Raw genomic sequence first — 19,050 nt, forward strand, 5'->3', positions numbered from 1 at the left:
AGGGATAGACAATGAGTTTTAAGTGACTTGCTCAGGGTCACACAGTTACAAAGTGCCTGAGACCTCCCATCTCCAGGCCTGGCTCTCTATCCCCTAAGCCGCCTCGCTGTTCCTAGCACCAAATATTTTTGATGACTCAAGCTTTATAACAAAATAGTCTGACTAAAAGAGTTAATTCCTTTTTGCTATTGTCCTTTTGAATTATTTTTCTTAATATTTTAGAAATTTTGTTCCTATATATGAATTTAATTATTTCATCTAGCTCTATAAAGCATCCATTTCATAGTTCAACTCATATAGTATTAAATCTATAAATTAACTCTGATGGTACTGTTGCTATAAATTTGGTAGTATTTTTAACATTATATCAATATGGCCCACATATGAGCACTGAGCAGTCTTCTAGTTATTTAAATAAATCTTTATATAATTATATCTATATAGGTATTGAGTACACTTTGGAAATAAAACTGAGATATTTTATAACTTTTGTAGTTGTTTTGAATGAGATTTCTGTTTCTAGAATTGCCTCATAGGTTGTTGTTTTTTTACTGTTCAGAAATACAACTTATTTTTGTGGGTGAATTTTGAAGCCTGCACACACTAACATACTGTTCAGGAAGTTAAGAATTGTTTCAGTCATTCTGGAAAGCAATCTGGAACTACACTCACAAACAAAACCCACTAAATTTTAATAAACCCAGTTCGTATTCACCCACAGAACCTTACTAGATGTGTACCCAAAAAATATCAAAGGAAGAGTAAAAAGATCTTTGGATGCATAATTATTTACAGCCATTCTTTTTGCAATGATAAAGAATGGGAATTTAAGAGGCTTCCCAACACTTGGGGAACAGCTGAAAAATTATGACATGTGGATGCAATGGAATATTATAACAGCAGAGTAAGAAATCTTTAAGGATAGATTCAGACAGACCTGGCAAGATTTGTATGAACTGGTGCCGAATAACATGAACAAAAACTCAGAAAACAACATTCAGAGATGGCCGATTTGGGGATTTGACTACTCACATGACATAATGGCTTTATTTCCATTTTTTTCTATTTTTTTTTTTGGTGGGGAAAATATTTGGGGAAGGAGAGGGAAGCTAGCAATATAGTTACTGAAAGAAAAAACAAATAAAAAAAGTGGTCACTAAGGTATTTTTTTTTGGAATATATAGAAGAGAACAGAACAAAGGTCATTGCTAAGCAGATGAGAAAGACAAATTAGGGGATAACATGCTGAATTTATGATATTTTTTGAAAGCAAATTCATCATTAACAGTCATTGCTTTTTGTACAACCTTTTAAGGGGAGGCGGAGTCAAGATGGCAGAGTAGAGGCAGTGAAAGTTCAGACCTCTGAAAACCCTTCCTTAATGATTACAAACTAAATGCTCCAAGGGGACTGAAATTCAAACTTAACAACAAGACAGAGCCAAGGAACCCTCCTTCCGGACTCAACTTCAAAGGTACGCCTGCCAAAAACCTGAATCCGAGAACACTTGGGTTTAAGCGGAAAGAAGAAGTAAGGTTCCAGGCCCCACGTGCACCTAAAGCGCTAAGCCTCCAGCAGCAGCTGAACCTCTGGGCAGGCAAGGGAGCTGGTCTGAAGGGAGTACCTTGCAGGCAAAGTTGTGCCAGGCTCAGACTAGCGAACACAGGCAGTGAGGAAACAGTTGGAGAAGAAGCACAGAGGCCCAGAGCAGGCATTCTAGTTGCAGCAGCAGAGATACTCCTTATTGACCACACCCCTTCCCAAGGTTTTGGACTCGGGACACATCCAGCTCAACCCAGCTGGACTTAATCCCATCAAAGACTTCAGAGGGCAGGGAAGCTCAAACTCCAACATCCCTCCCCCACAGACTCTGCTGAGAGATTTGCTGACTAAGCTCCAATGGTGAAGGCGGACAGAAAAGCCCACAGATCCAACAAAAAAAAAATGAGAGAAGCAAGAGCTCAAGCAACTACAGAGAGTAAGAAGAAGTAAACATGAGCAAACAACAGAAAAAGAAAAAAGAAATTACAATCGACAGCTTCTATCCCGGAAATGAACAAAGAGAAAACAGAACAGAGAAGGATGAGGGAACACCAAGCAAAAATCAAAAACCCCAGCAAATTGGATACATGCTTTGGAAGAACTCAAAATACAATTCAAAACACAATTAAGAGAGACTGAAGACAACTGGGAAAAGAACTTAAAAAGCAAGATATGTCATTTGGAAACAGAGGCACTTGAACTAAAACAAGAAAATAGTGTCTTGAAAGTCAAAATTAATCAGCTTGAAAATGGGGCAAAGGAGATTAAAGATAACCTCCAAAGAAGATCAGACCAGAGGAAGATGACCAAAAAGCTAGAAATAAAACCCAGTCTTTAAAAACCAGAAAACAACAATTAGAAGTAAGTGACTTCCCAAGGCAGCAGTACACTATGAAACAAAATCAAAAGAATGAAAAAATTGAGGAAAATATGAAAAAAAACAGAAGATTTAGAAAATCATTCCAGAAGAGACAACCTAAGAATCATTGATCTACCGGAAGACCATGACAAAAGAAAAAGCCTGGACATAATACTACAGGAAATTATCCAAGAAAACTGCCCTGATATTCTAGAACAAGAGGGAAAAGTGGAGATTAAAAGAATCCAGAGATAACCTCCTGTATTTAATCCCTAACTGACCCAGAACTGTTATAGTCAAACTCAAGAACTATCAGACCAAGGAAAAAATATTACAAGCTGCCATGAAGAAATCATTCAGATACCATGGAACCACAGTGAGGATAACACAGGATCTAGCTGCAACTACACTGAAGGACCAAAAGGCATGGAATATGATACTCTGGAAAGCAAGGGAACTAGGTCTATATCCAAGAATCAATTACCCAGCAAAACTGACTATATATTCTTACAGGGAAAAGTATAATCATTTAACAAAATAGAAGAATTTCAAGCATTTGTAAAGAAAAGATCAGACCTGAACAGATAATTTGATGCCCAAGAATAGAATTCAAAAGAGTCATCAAAAAGTAATTAAGAAAGAGTGGAAAAAAGAAAAACAAAACCAAAAATAAAAACTTTTTTTAAGAGACCCAATAAGTTAAAACAAGATGTATCCCTTTAAGAAAAGAGGTCACTGGTATTTCTTAAAAATTGCTATCATCACCTCAGTAGCTAGAAGAATTAGAGTGAACAGTGACAAATTGTAAAGGATGAAATGCCAAGACAAAAATATGTATATAGATATATGTATGCATAAATACATATATATGTGTGTATATATAAATAACACATATATATATACACAACTAGAGATAAAAAAGAGGTTAATACTAAAAGAAATGGGAAACGAAACAAAAGGAGGTAAATTTATATGTCACAAAGAAGCAAATGGCGGGAGTGGGGGAGAACATCAAAACACTAGAAGGGTAAAGAGGTTAGAAATAGAAAATCCTCAACTCTTACGTGCATTGAAATTGACTCAAAGAGGGAAGAACAATTAAATACATTGGGACAGAAAATTTATTTGAGCCCTATAGGGAATTAGAAGGGTAACAAACAGATTAGTAGGCAGGGAAGCAGTACAAGGGAGGGAGAGTGTGGATGGGTAGTTTAAAAACACTGCAAAGAAAATAAGAGGGGCATAAGAAGGGGGGGTAGAAAGGGAAGTAAAATAAGGGTGGGAATTAGGGGCACTGATTAAAAACAAACATTAGTGTAGAAGGAAATAGTGAAAGAAGAAAAGGCAGGTCTAGGAGTAGAAATCAAAATGCTGGGAAATCCACAGCAGGTAATCATAACTGAATGTGAATGGAATTAACTCACCCATAAAATGCAAGCGAGTAGCAGAGTGGATTAGAAATCAAAACCCTACCATATGCTGTCTACAAGAAATACACATGAGAAAGGTAGACCATGCATAGGGTAAAAGTAAGAGGATGGGGCCAAATCTATTGGGCATCAACTGATAAAAAGAAGGCAGGAGTAACAATCATGATATCTGACAAAACCAAAGTAAAAACAAATCTAGTTAAAAGAGATAGGGAAGGTAATTACATACTGATAAAAGGCAGTATAGACAAAGAGGAAATATCTGTACTCAACATGTATGCACCAAATAGCACAGCATCCAAATTTCTAAAGGAGAAAATAGTGGAGCTCAAGGATGAAATAGATAGAAAAACAATACTAGTGGGAGACCTGAACCTTCCTCTCTCAGAACTGGATAAATCAAACCAAAAAATAAATAAGAAAGAGGTAAGAGAAGTGAATGAATTCTTAGAAAAAATATAGTTAGTATATATGTGGAGAAAAATAAATAGGGACAAAAAGGAATACACCTTCTTTTCACCAGCACATGGTACATTCACAAAGATTGACCCTGTACTAGGGCACAAAAACATTGCAAACAAGTGCAAAATAGCAGAATAATAAATGCAACCTTCTGAGATCACAATACAATGAAAAAATAATTAGTAAGGGTACATAGAGAGGCAAATCAAAAATTAGTTGAAAATTAATACAATTCTCCAGAATCAATTAAAAAAACAAATCATAGAAACAATTAACAATTTCATTGAAGAAAATGACAATGATAAGACATCTTTTCAAAATCTATGGGATGCAGACCAAGCAGTACTCAGGGGGAAATTTATATCCTTGAGTTCATATATTAACAAATTAGAGAGGGCAGAGGTCAATGAATTGGGCATGCAAATTAAAAAACTAGAAAGTGAACAAATTAAAAATCCTCAGATGAAGACAAAATTAGAGATCCAAAAAATCAAAGGAGAAATTAATAAAATTGAAAGTCAAAGAACTATTGATTTAATAAATAAGACTAGAAGCTGGCACTTTGAAAAAAAACAAATAAAATAGACAAAGTACTGGTCAATCTAATTTAAAAAAGGAAAGAAGAAAACCAAATTGATAGTATCCAAGATGAAAAAGGAGACCTCACCTCTAATGAAGAGGAAATTAAGGCAATCATTAAAAACTATTATGCCCAATTATATGGCAATAAATATAGCAATCTAGGTGATATGGATGAATATTTACAAAAATATAAATGGCCTAGACTAACAGAGGAAGAAATAAACTACCTAAAAACCCTATATCAGAAAAAGAAATTGAACAAGCCATCAAAGAACTCCCTAAAAAAAAATCCCCAGGTCCAGATGGATTCACAAATGAATTCTATCAAACATTCAAAGAACAACTAATCCCAATATTATACAAACTACTTGACAGAATAAGCAAAGAAGGAGTTCTACCTAATTCCTTTTACAAACCAAATATGGAACTGATCCCAAAGCCAAGCTGGTCAAAAACTGAGAAAGAAAACTATAGACCAATCTCTTTAATTAATATAGATGCAAAAATCTTAAATAGGATACTAGCAAAAAGACTCCAGCAACTCAATACGAGGGTTGTTTATTATGACCAGGTAGGATTAATACCAGGAATGCAAGGTTGGTTCAACATTATGAAAACTATCTGCATAATTGACCATATTAACAAGCAAACTGACAAAAATCACATGATTATCTTAACAGATGCAGAAAAAGCCTTTGCCAAAATACAACACCCATTCCTACTGAAAACACTAGAAATTATAAGAATAGAAGGGCCTTTCCTAAAAATAATAAACCGTATATATCTAAAAAGTCAGAAAATGTAAAATCAATAATTTTGATTACATCAAATTAAAAAGGTTTTATACAAACAAATGGAAGTGATGCAGAGTGAGAGGAGCAGAACCAGGAGAACATTGTACAGAGACTGAAACACTGTGGTACAATCAAACGTAATGGACTTCTCCATTAGTGGCAAAGCAGTGGTCCTGAATAACCCAGAGGGATCTACGAGAAAGAACACTATCCACATCCAGAGGAAAAACTGTGGGAGTAAAAACACCAAAGAAAAACAACTGCTTGAATACATGGGTCGAGGGAATATGGTTGGGGATTTAGAACATCCTAGTGCAAACACCAACAACATGGAAATGGATTCTGATCAAGGACACATGTAATACTCAGAGGAATTGCTTGTCAGCTATGGGAAGGGTGGGGGGAGGGAGGGAAATAATGTGATTCTTGTAACCAAGAAAAACTGTTCTAAATTGACTCAAATAAATTAAAAATCAATCAATAAATAAAAGCAAATTCTTCATTAATAGTCATTGCTTTTTATACAATCTTCTTTTTCTGTTCTTTACATATAATAGTCTCTCTCTCTCTCTCTCTCTCTCTCTCTCTCTCTCTCTCTCTCTCTCTCTCTCTCTCTCTCTCTCTCTCTCTCTCTCTGTGTTTCCAAGTCAGTCAGCAAACATTTATTAAGTAATTACCATGTGCTAGGCACTGTGTTAAGTGGTAGGCATACAAAGATAAGGAAAACCCAGTTCCTGTCCTCAAGGAGAGCTCATATATATATATATGCATATACACATGCACATACACACACACACTCATACACATCTATAAGAGGGAAGGAGAGGGAGACAGACAGACAGACAGACAGACAGTAACTTGGAGACAGACAGTCTCCTATAGTAAGTGACTTTTTTTGGTACATTGGATAGATAAAGGAGGCTTACAAGAAATAAGGGCAGCTAGATAGTGCAGTAGATAGAGCGCAAGAACTAGAGTCACAAAGATATGAGTTCAAATCAGGTCTCTGGACACTTGTTAATTGTGTAACTCTGGACATGTCACTTAATACTGTTTGTCTAAGTTTCTTCATCTCTAAAATGACCTGTGGAAGGAAACAGCAAATGACTCTAGTATCTGTACCATGAAAACCCCAAATATATGCATGAAAGGTCAGACATGACTAAAAATGACTGAACAACTACAGGAAATAAGGCTAGAAAGGAAGGTTTGGAGGCAGAAAATGAAGCTTCTCAGATGATAGGCTTTGCTGCTGGCACTTCATTCTATACTCAAAGAGAATATCTTTTGCATGCATACTGATGAGAGCCCTGCCTTAGGACTAAACCTTGACAGCAAAGAGTAGCAAGAGAAAAGACTGCTTACCAGGCACCTATGATAATCTAGTCTGAATTAGTTAGTGGGAGGGGGAACAAGAAAGAAGAGACTGATATATGAGATACTATGGTCTTAGAACTGCCATAACTTCCCTTGAAGGAGGGAGGGAGGAAGGGGAGGGGAGGGGATGAGAGGGGAAGGGGGAGGGAGGAAGGGAGGGAGGGAGGAAGGGAGGGAGGGAGGAAGGGAGGGAGGGAGGGAGGGAGGGAGGGAGGGAGGGAGGGAGGGAGGGAGGAAGGAAGGAAGGAAGGAAGGAAGGAAGGAAGGAAGGAAGGAAGGAAGGAAGGAAGGAAGGAAGGAAGGAAGGAAGGAAGGAAGGAAGGAAGGAAGGAAGGAAGGAAGGAAGGAAGGAAGGAAGGAAGGAAGGAAGGAAGGAAGGAAGGAAGGAAGGAAGGAAGGAAGGAAGGAAGGAAGGAAGGAAGGAAGGAAGGAAGGAAGGAAGGAAGGAAGGAAGGAAAAAGAGTCCAGGATGTTTCATGTTTTAAGGCTAAGAGGATGGTGTGTTATAAATCAAAATTGTAGAGTCATGGAAAAGTTTCACAGAAAAGTTAAAGAATACAGAATTGCCTTTATAACATATAATTTGCATATTATTATATATAACATATAATTAACATAGAAAACTGTTCATTTGAGCCAATAAATATGCTGGTTTCAACTTCTGCTGTATCATGTCTATTAATACAAATATCAAAGCTGACTTGTTTCCTAGTGCCCTCTGCTGCATATTTAGAGCATAGATTCCTCAAAAAATGTGATTTATTATTTGATGGAAAGTGGGATTTTTTAAAATTCTTTTTTGAATATCATTGATATCCCATCATGTTATTAAAGACAATAAAGGAAGAATTTAACAAAAAAGTGCTATCACTGTAATTAATTCATTTAATCTAAGTCTGATACCAGAATGTGGAACGTGCAAATTTATACACTGAGCTGCCTTGAAGAAAGATTCCCTAAAAGGATTTCTTCAAATATGAAATTTCTTTGTTAGAGTACATAAAATAATAATAATGCTTGATCAAAAAATACCATACTTGTAAAACTCCAAATGTCACTCTTTGCCACAACCCCCAGGATTTAAGTTTTCTACTTCAGTTTCAATAACACATAATATCAAACCAAATGACCATACTGGTATTCAACACATTTTAAAAGTATAACTTTTGTGTCTAGAAATATTAAGAGTTTAGTATTCAATTATATTGTTTGCATTCTATATCCATTTTCCCTTTTGTGTATAATAAAACTAGTGACCACTATGTGTAAAAATATGACAACCAGTAGAGAACTGGCATAATGAAAATGAATGGAATGTCTTTCATCTTCACAAATAAGTATATCTCAAGTCTGAAATGAGGAATATTAGCTAAGGCCATATATTTAGAATTTGGTGCCACTTTGAAGTCAAATTAATTCTAATTCTCCTGGGCAAGTGATTTAACCTCAATAGGCCTGTTTCATCAACTGTAAACTGATGAACTTGGACTAGAAAATTATCAGGTCTTTTCCAGTTCTAAATCTTTGATACTAGAGTGTTCTAAAACCACAAACACTAAGAATGATCTACTTTCAATATATCACCAGTTCCTGGAGTATAAACTTTCCCCAAAAAGGAGGGTGGTATATGGCTTCTAATCCAACCACAATTAAACACTAAAATAATAACTAATATATGATTCAGGCTTTTGGTTTTAAAAGATTATTAAAAAAAATGAATAATATGGAAATAGGATTTGAGTGATAAAACATGTTTAACCCAGTGGAACTGCTTGTCAGCTCTGGGAGGGGGGAAGAAAGAAGGGAGGGAGAGAACATGAATCATGTAACCATGGGAAAAAATAAAATAATAAAATAATATCGAAGACAGAGATATGAAAAATGAAGTTTTTATTCTAAGACGATTCTTATTTTCTATTCTAAATATTCTAAATTATTTTTTTAAACCCTTACCTTCCGTCTTGGAGTCAATACTGTGTATTGGCTCCAAGGCAGAAGAGTGGTAAGGGCTAGGCAATGGGGGTCAAGTGACTTGCCCAGGGTCACACAGCTGGGAAATGTCTGAGGTCAGATTTGAACCTAGGACCTCTCGTCTCTAGGGCTGGCTCTCAATCCACTGAGCTACCCAGCTGCCCCCAAAATAAATTATTTTTAAACAAATTAAAGAAAGTTTTATCTACAAATCTCATTTTTCCTTTGTGTCAAATTCAAGCACAACAGTTACATCCATCTTTAGCATTCTATGTTTTCTAAAAGGAGGATTGCATTAAATAAAGCATTTATTAACTGAACACTATGTGTCACACACTGTGAATAGAAACACAATGAAAAAGAATGCCAGTCTCTGCCCACTAGAGACTGACATTCTAAGAGATAAAGAAAACATAAAAGAAAGCAAAGGAGTGGGTAGGAAAGGCAACTCACAAGGGTTAGAATTAAGCATGGGTGGTTATTTCCTCAAATGAGAAACAGAAAGAGGAACTCAACAATGAGAGAGAAAGAGGCCAAAGGAGTGGAGGTGTATGCAATAGTTAAGATGCTAAGAAAAAGGTGGAAAAATAGTCCTGTGAATCAGGAACTGAGCCAGATTAGTAGTGTGTCTGGCTGGCAAGGGCACTTCCTCAAATGAAAACTCCTAAATGGAACTCATAAACAGCAAAAAGATATGTCCTCGGGGGGGCAGCTGGGTAGCTCAGTGGACTGAGAGCCAGACCTAGAGTTGGAAGGTCCTAAATTCAAATCTGACCTCATATGCTTCATATCTGTGTAACCTTGGGCAAGTCACTTAACCCCAATTGCCTAGCCCTTACCACTATTCTGCCTAGAAACTGATACACAGTATTGATTCTAAGACAAAGGGTAAGGGTTTAAAAAAAAAAGAGGCATCGTTTTCCTTCTTTGGAGTCAATTGACAAAATTGCTTGCATTAATTTTATGCAACATTTGCAATAATTGATGATAAAAAACAGTAGTATGCAGTGGGATCAATTAAAATATTCTCCTGAACTGATGGCAGTAGTGTTGATTCCTTTAAAAAATTCCTGCATGAACTATGCCCAAAGGGCGATAAAAGACTGTCTGCCCTTTGATCCAACCATAGCATTGCTGGGTCTGTATCCCAAAGAGATAATAAGGAAAAGGACTTGTACAAGAATATTCATAGCTGTGCTCTTTGTGGTTGTAAAAAATTGGAAAATGAGGGGATGCCCTACAATTGGGGAATGGCTGAACAAATTGAGGTATATGTTGGTGATGGAATACTATTGTGCTCAAAGGAATAATAAAGTGGAGAAATTCCATGGGGACTGGAACAACCTCCAGGAAGTAATGCAGAGTGAGAGGATCAGAACCAAGAGAACATTATACACAGAGACTGATACAGTGTGGTACAATCGAATGTAATGGACTCCTCCATTGGAGATAATGCAGTGATCCTGAACAACCCAGAGGGATACAGGAGAAAAAACACTATGACATCCAGAGGAAAAACTGTGGGAGTATAAACACAGAAGAAAAACAACTGCTTAATGACATGGATCGAAGGGGATACGAAGGGGATACGAATCCAAATGAACATCCTATTGCAAATACCAACAACATGTGCTAGATTCAAATTTAGGGTTAAAGACTGATTATATTAATTATAGGTCGCCAATTTCACTTATAAAAATCCTAAATGAAACACTCAAGTCAGAATGGAGTTTTATGGTAATTTAATTACAACAGGAGGAAGAAATTATTAGAGGGAGAGAGAGAGGGGGAGAGAAGGAAAGAGGTTAACTGAACCTTCTGGCTCAGGCTGATCCAAGCGGGAGTTTAAGGCTTTGGAGAGCCAAGGCAGAGAAGTGAGTCAGTCCTTATCACTCACGTGACCGATCTGAAGGAAAGCTGTCTATAGGGCTCCTCCCAGCCAGACCTCCAAGATCGAACGGGCCTCTAGGGCTCTCCCACAGGAAGTGACCAGAACTCCAGAGGCTGTTCTCTACCTTACTTCCTGCGTCTCACATGTGCCAATGGTGGCTCAAGCTTTGCTTAGGACAATCCAGGGGGGAAGTTAGTTGTTTCTGATTTGTCATTAGCTAGTACATGCCCATGTATTGTGGGTGTGCACATTCTTGAGTGCTAGACCAAGCAAGATGGAGGAAATTTAAAAATCACACATGGAAAGAGGTTCTGATCAAGAACACATGCAATATCCAGTCAAACTGTGCGTCGGCTATGGGAGGGGTGGGGGAAGGGGAGGGAGGAAAAGAAAATGGTTTTTGTAACCCAGGAACAATGTTTGAAATTAAAAATAAATATTAAAAAAATTCCTGCATGCATTGTTACATTTTTCAATAAAGGCATCTAAGGCTACATTTGTAGGAATTCTTTTTTTAGTATCTTAACACTAATACATTGTGTACTGTATAAAAGTAAAGCTAAAAGTTCATGTTTTACCAAAATTTAAACCATAAACACCTAATTAATACTAAAATAAACTTCCATTTTGCAAGTAGCAAAACTATCCCATAGTGACAGAGCAAATCACTGAAATGGGTGCTTTGGTTCTCTCTAAAGCTGTGGTATAGTGGAAATAGGAGGAGAGGAAAAACAAAGGGAAGGAGAGAAAAAGAGAGAAAAATACACAAGGAGAGATAAGGAGAGACAAAAGAATAGGAAAGATACACCAATTTTTATATTCTAATTTCCCCTGCAGTTGATGCCAAAACAATGGTCATGTGTTCATTTGGACACCAGTTGAAATTTACTGTTTTTCCTATGTCCAATTGGGCAAAGAAGCATCAGCCAAGTTTTTTTAAGTGTCTATTTTGTAAATCTAAGTCTTGGCTTTCAAATACTAAGAAAGTTTATTGATCAAGTGATATACACACACTATTCTTGTACTAGCAAGCCTAAGATTCACTGGATAGGTTTTTGTGTATTTTATATAGTACTTTCTTTACAGAATTACAGTTAAAATTATCACAAGCTCATTCTTTTTTCTTTTTTTTTTTGCTGCTTCAATAAATGTGGGATTTTTTTTAACTAAGTGTGATAGTGGAGAAAGCATTAGAGTATCAAGGTAAAATTCCATTACTAAGACTTATCTTCTGACTATGGAAAATTCAGTTTGTCTCAATTTGCTCATCTGTAAAAATGGTAATGATAAATCCTTCCCTACCAAGGTCACAGAATCATTTATAGTTCTAAACCATAGAGCTTTCTAGAAATGTATGCTACTATTATTAGAAAGAAGTCCCTATTATCATGGAGAATTGATGTCAACGAGAAATAGGACTGAAATGGAAAAAACCTTAGTGATCACCCAGTCCAATTTCTTTATGAAGGGAAAACTAATTAGCTAAGAGGTAAAGTGAGTTGCCTAAATTCTCCCAGGTAGTAAGTGAAAGAAATGGCACTTTACATTCTGGTTAAGCACATGTAAGTTACAGGATAACTCTAACCTCCAAATTATCATTACTCATATTCAAGAAATCAAGTTTACAATCAAAACTAGCCATATCCATGCTTCAGTAACTAAACCATGCTGACTTTCTGTATTACCGCATAGAGATGTCCTGGATAGCTACATTTAAGAGTTAAAAATTTCATTAAGTCATTGTCTAATGTGAAATAAAATGCTACAAAAAACTGTATGCCAGAGAAACTTACATTGGAAAACAATCAAGAAGCTACACAAATACTCACATGCAGCAATTTTTAGAGTACAGTAGATTCCATTTCATCTACTTTATTCTAAGTTTTACAAACCCCTCTGTATGCTCAGTTAGGGAATACTAGAATTCCATCAGCATATTTCAATTCCAAAGTGGCTAACTGAGTTTTTTTAGCAAATACTGCATTAAATATTATATAGGACCAAAAAATACCTAAATATTGGACAGGAATCCAAGATACTCCTTTGAATAATAATCACAGAATCTTAAGATTTGACAAGACCTCAGAGACTAAAGTATAGCCACACTTAAACACGATTTTTCACTACAATATATCTGACAAGCAGTCAGTCACTCAGCCTTTGCTTTAAAGCATTCTCTGAGGGGAAAAGCTAGTGTGGCAAAAGATGCCTCCCCACCCTAACTCTTTTGATCTCTTTTATTATGTGTTGTCTTCCCCTATTGGCAAAGGCAATTTTGCCCCTGTGACTTAAACAGTATAGGGAATACCCAGTGTGGAATTTCTCTCCAAAGACCTAGATTAAACAATCAATGATCAATAAACATTTCTTAAATACTAGTACAGCTACAGTTTTGAACCCAAGATTTGCTGATTCCAAAGCCAGACCTTTCTCTATCCTAGTAGCTCTCATTCCATTTTTGGATAGCTCTAATAATTAGAAAGTTTTCCTTACATTTATACCAAAATCTGCCTGGGGTGCAATTTCCACTGATTATTTTAGCTCTGCCAAACCTAATCTCTGTTTCAAAGTCCTTCAAAATAGTTGAAGGCAACTGCCATTGTTGTGTTGGTTTATGATCCCCTTGAACCATACTATCCATAGGGTTTTCTTGGCAAAGATACTGGAGTAATTTTCCATTTCCTCCTCCAATTAAGGCAAATATGTTAAGTGACTTGCCCAGAGTCAACAGCTCGTAAGTATCTGAGTGCAGATTTGAACTCACATCTTCCTAACTCAAGGTTAAGCATTCTATCCATGGAGTCACTTAAGTGTCTCATTTGCCTCATAACAGCTATTGTGCTTAAAGCTCTTAATCAGGTTAAAAACCCTCAACTCCTCAAACTGATTCTCAATGAGGTGTGACTCTGAAGCCTTTCACCATCCTGGCTGTCTTACTCCGAGGCACTCTCTGGATTACCCACATCCTTCCAAAATGTGGCACTCAGAGTACATCTCCTTAGTCCTGCAAATTATAATTCCCTTAATGCAGTCTAAGAGTGAGACTGGTATCATAGAAAATAGAAGCGGTTCCTGAATCAGGAAGACTTGTGCTTAAGAACTGTTAGTCCCCCAGGCGCCTCTACATGAGTGCTGACCTGCGGTGGGAGACAACGTTTCTTAGCTGCATAGTTTTAGAATATCAATGAAACCCCTAAAGTCAGCTTTTTCCAAAAGGAACTCATTAGCTACGGAGGCTACCACATCACAATGGTGACCAGCCATATCTCTTCCGTCTTATATTGTCAAAGTTTATTTCTTTTAACCCAAACATAAGACTTCAAATTTCATGTCATTAGATCTGGCCAAAGTAGCTTAATGAGAACTTTTTCGATCCTAACTGTCATCAAATGTGTTATCTGAAGACTAAATTGGGGGATATTGAGATGGCAGTTATAACTGTTCTTCAGGGAAGGAAATAACCAGGATTTTCTAGTGACTTTAGGACTGAACAGTGCGTGGAAGGTAAAACTGAGATTTATAATTTCTTTCTTTTCTCCACACAGTATGGCTGAGATTTTTTTTTTTTAATTCTGTATGTGTGTGTGAGATTGTCCACTTTGGAAGTTTGTTGAAACCTATAAATCCCTTCTCAAAATAATTTTTAAAAAATTCATAATTGAAGGAAATGCTCAAGTTAAAAGTTAGTAAAAAAAAGATAAATGTTTTCCCCACCCATGTTACAGATTATCTATGAAATGTATCTATGGACCTCTTGAGGGATAAGGGGGGATGCCATGGATTCCAAATTAAAAGCCCCTGCTCTACAGGTTAAACTCTACAATTTGATAGCAGGAGCTAAGACACATTCTCTACAGCAAAGAAATTTGGCCCCCAATAGGCTGACGCATGCTTTTCAGTTAGTACAATTCTCTTAAGAAATCAGACTGGAGTTCCAAACTACTGAGAATCTGCCAAAGAATCATGAATTACTTTGGGAACAGCTCAATGAACAAATGGAATGAGCTTGGGAAATCATGTCATATTTTCAATGTCGCCAAGTCACTCTTTAAAGCAAAAGCCCATCTTTTAAAAACACTAATATCCTTCTGGGATGCTTTAATCATATATTTAATCATATATTGCTATAATCTCTAAAAAATAAAATCAAAATTGTGGGTTTCCCAAAAAGGAAAGGAAGAAACAGAGTGGACACAGACTGGAATGTATTACTAATGACCAAAGTATAAGCTAGAAAAAATATCAAAGATGTCTGGAAAAGGAGGTGATGGTTTCATTAGGAAGTAGCACTCATGAACAGGAAGATATGCACCATATGTGGAAGCTGTCCTGTTAAGAATTTAGAGAGTGGCATGGACAGCAGTTACACAGGATCAGAAATTATGGATGGGCTGAAACCTGCACCAGGAAGGGAATACCTACATCAATGATATAACAAATCCAGTAAAGAATTCAATTGTGATCAATTCATAAAGTATTCACTTTTATCTAATTATCAAATATGGCAACTCAGAGAGGGATCTAATACACACTTCCCTATTTTCCAGGACAAATACAACAGAACTTCTGTGGCTGCGCATCCACAATGATGTACAAAGTTACAGAGTTGCTTGAGGGCAATTTGCATCTGATTTAATTAAACTTTCATTGTGAAGAGGAAAAGAGGAATTAATTTATTCAGACAAATTGTTCTTAGGATTTCAATGACAGAATACATAACTGCAAAAAAAAAAGAGGGATTTTTCTAATAAACAGGTGAAAGAAATCTTTTACAACATTCTTTTCACTGGGAAGTCCAATAGAGTCAACAGGAAAATAGTGAAGTAATCAAATCAGAAGTAAAATGCCACAGATGAATACTAGAATAATAAACCATCATTGCCATCAAACCATGTCTTTTCTTGAATATTCAATAATCAACTAATAAGAACATGTTAAGCATCTACTGTATACCAACAATGGTATATGGTAATGACATTGAAAACCTAATTTATAATTTTTTTTCTGATTTTGCTTTATATATACTTTAACAGAGGCAACAATACATTCTTTGCATTTAGTCAAGGAGGTAGAGCACAGAACCTGGAGTCAAGAAGACCCAAGTTGCAATCTAGACTCAAACACTTGCTAGCTGTATGCCTGGAGCAAAATCACTTAACCCTCAATTTGCTTCAGTTTCTTCATGTGCAAAATAAAAACAATAACAGCACCTACTTCCCAGGGTTGTTATAAGGAACAAAAGGAAGATAAGAATTTTAAAGTGTTTGGCATATAGTGCTATATAAATGTTAGTTATTATTTGGGGGGACAGATTTTTTTGGGGTTTAGTTTTTATTTTTTTAATTTTTTTGCATGGTTACATGATTCTTGTTGTCTCTCTCCCCCCTTTCCTTCCCCCATCCTAGAGTCCAGTTATTATTTTTTAACAATCATACTTAATAATATTAACAAATAGTAATATAATATTAATGACTATTACTGTCACATCATAGAGTATAAGACAACAGTCATCCTATAGCAGAACCTACTTAATTAGAAAAAACTAAAATGAAAATATAAAATAAACAATTTCTTTTAGAAATACAAAATACAATGTTACATTCCTCATTAACAACACAGAGACATTTATATATAAACTGTAGTTGAATAGATAAACAAAATGATCTCACCTTTTTCTTTTTGTTCTGGATCATTTGTTTTCATAGCTGCTTCTGAAAGATTAGAGAAAAAAAAAGAGACATGAAACGCAGCATTCAACATCTCAAGGTATAAAAGTTTTTAAATCTCTTCATGAATAGTGATGACTTCATTCATCATCTTTGAACCCCCTATTGAAATGCCTTACACATAGGAGAAGCTTCATTGAAAATAGTGAATTTCATTCATTTAATCATTTGATGAAATATGAATTTTAAGTAAATAAAAAGTCTCTCTAAATACTGAACTTTTAAAGCATATAATTTACTTTAGTGGAATGATAGTAAGCCCTTACTATAGGAATACAATTGGATTGAAGCCATAAAGACAAACAGCAAAAAAATACATCCTACTGAGGCTTCATTTATTTTCAGTCATAAGAGCATTTTCATAAATAAATATTAGTGTTATGTGACTATATCTGATGGAGCTATGCAAGTCTAAGCTACACATGTGTGTAAATAGAATCTGTTCCTCAGAAACTCCAATTCCCAGCATCCAACTTTCCTCTTCACGTTACGTACTGACATAGGGAGGATATTAAGTTTTGTGCAGTCCTGCGTGTGTCTCTCTCTCTCTCTCTCTCTCTCTCTCTCTCTCTCTCTCTCTCTCTCTCTCTCTCTCTCTCTCTCTCTCTCTCCCTCTCTCCCTTCCTCTCTCTCCCTCTCTTTTTCTCTCTCCCTCTCTTCCTCCCTCTCTCTCTCCCTCTCTCTTTTTCTCTCTCTCCCTCTCTCCCTGTCTCTCTCTCTCTCTCTCTCTCTCTCTCTCTCTCTCTCTCTCTCTCTCTCTCTGTCTGTCTCTTGCAGGAGAACTTACTCATGTGGTCTTATTTTTGTTAGATAATTAGGTTTTTATACTTCTATCTGCTTTTTATTCCTTCTACTTCAAGTGACTGTTAATAAATATAATACTTGGAGTACTGGATATTAATTTAAATCTTACACATGAATGTCAGCCCTATCATTTCATAGTCATAGTCTACAGAAGAGCAAGGAGCAATAATGTAGGAATACAGGGTTTCGGATAGGGGCCTAGATTTGAATTCTACCTCTGCTAACCTATGAGTTTAAAGCTATCCACTCTCATGTGCACACATTATTACACTGTTGAATATCAAAGGCCTCATAGAGAATAATCTTCTTTCTCCCCAGCCTAACACAGGCATACACCCAAGCTGGTCAAGTGCTCAGCTCTGAGTGTTGCCTTTTCCCCCAGGACATTTCTCCACTGTTACTATTATCATTCAGAAAACAGAAAATAAAAAAGAATTTTAATTCAGTCAAAACTAAGTTGATAAAAGTTTTAAAGGAAAAATAGAAGTCACTTTAATTCAGACACTTAATTCCAAACATAGAGAGCTTGATTACTCTTTAAAAAAAAAAAAAAACCTTTAACTTCCATCCTAAAGCAGGACTTCAACTGTGATTGGTAGGCATAGAATTAGGGGAAGGCACAAGAAGTGAAGCAAAACAAAGTGTCTTTAAAAGAGAGTGACAACTTTCTGAGTGGGTCCTACTTGGAGTTTTTACTTGCAGTTCTACTGGCAGTTCTCTTTCTTTGGAGTGGAGGCTGGTGGAGAATCTGCTGACTGGACCTGAGACATGGTGAATAAAAGGCTGATTCCTTTCATATTGGATTTTCTGAAGAGGCTAGTCTCAGGAGAGACTTCCCTAGGTCCTCGGCTTTGTGGAGGCCCAAGGACTAACTCTCCTTGATCAGGTTGAACCAGGGGCTGGGAGTAAATTACTTAGTGCTTAGGCTAGAAATTTTACCCTACCCTCTCTCCGATTTTCTTCACTCTTTTTATATTTTGCATAAATTATAAATAAATCTCTTTGGAATTAATATAAATTCCTGACCCTATTTTAAATAAAATTAATTTAAATTTAAAATAAAATTAATATAAATTCCTGACCCTATTTTAAATAAAATCCAGTCCAACCTTTTTATATAATTAACACTTTTTCCCCTTACACTATCCATCACTATCTATCAATCTATCCGTCTGTCTGTCTGTGTCTATCTATCTATGACAGAACCTTTCAGGACCTCAGTTCCTTGATTTGTAAAATTATAGTTAAAACCACATCACATCTAGAGTTTTTTAACTAAATCTTTCACCCTACAGTCCTAAAGTTTATTAAATCTATGTACAGAGAGATTTTTCTGTGAGTTCTGTGTCTGTAAATCTGTGTTTGCAACCACTTCACTGAAACATAGATTGTTAGATCTGGAAGGGACCTCAGAGAAATAGTCAGCTCTAATCCACTCATTTTTATATAAGGATGCTAAAGTTCAGAGAAGCAAAATGAAATTTAAAGACTATGCAGAAACCTGGTGACAGAGATACTCATCTTCTGACTCCATGTCTGGAACTATCCCTGTACCATTCTCAGCTGTTTTTTTTTTTTTTAATAGGTAGGAATATTGAGCTAAATAAGGCGA

At 36.2% G+C, this 19,050-nt stretch overlaps 1 protein-coding gene across 10 annotated transcripts in view; it reads right to left on the reverse strand.

Annotated features, from left to right (window-relative positions):
* ASPH (aspartate beta-hydroxylase) overlaps positions 1–19,050 on the reverse strand; it is a 261,874-nt gene that overhangs the window by 113,538 nt on the left and 129,286 nt on the right. For all 10 annotated transcript variants that reach the window (XM_056823966.1, XM_056823963.1, XM_056823968.1 and 7 more), the window contains one exon: positions 16,578–16,619. In XM_056823966.1, the coding sequence (XP_056679944.1) occupies positions 16,578–16,619 (42 nt within the window). The remainder of the gene's footprint in view (positions 1–16,577; positions 16,620–19,050) is intronic.

This window comes from Monodelphis domestica, chromosome 3 (assembly GCF_027887165.1).
Source record: "Monodelphis domestica isolate mMonDom1 chromosome 3, mMonDom1.pri, whole genome shotgun sequence".
Taxonomy (NCBI): Eukaryota; Metazoa; Chordata; class Mammalia; order Didelphimorphia; family Didelphidae; genus Monodelphis; species Monodelphis domestica.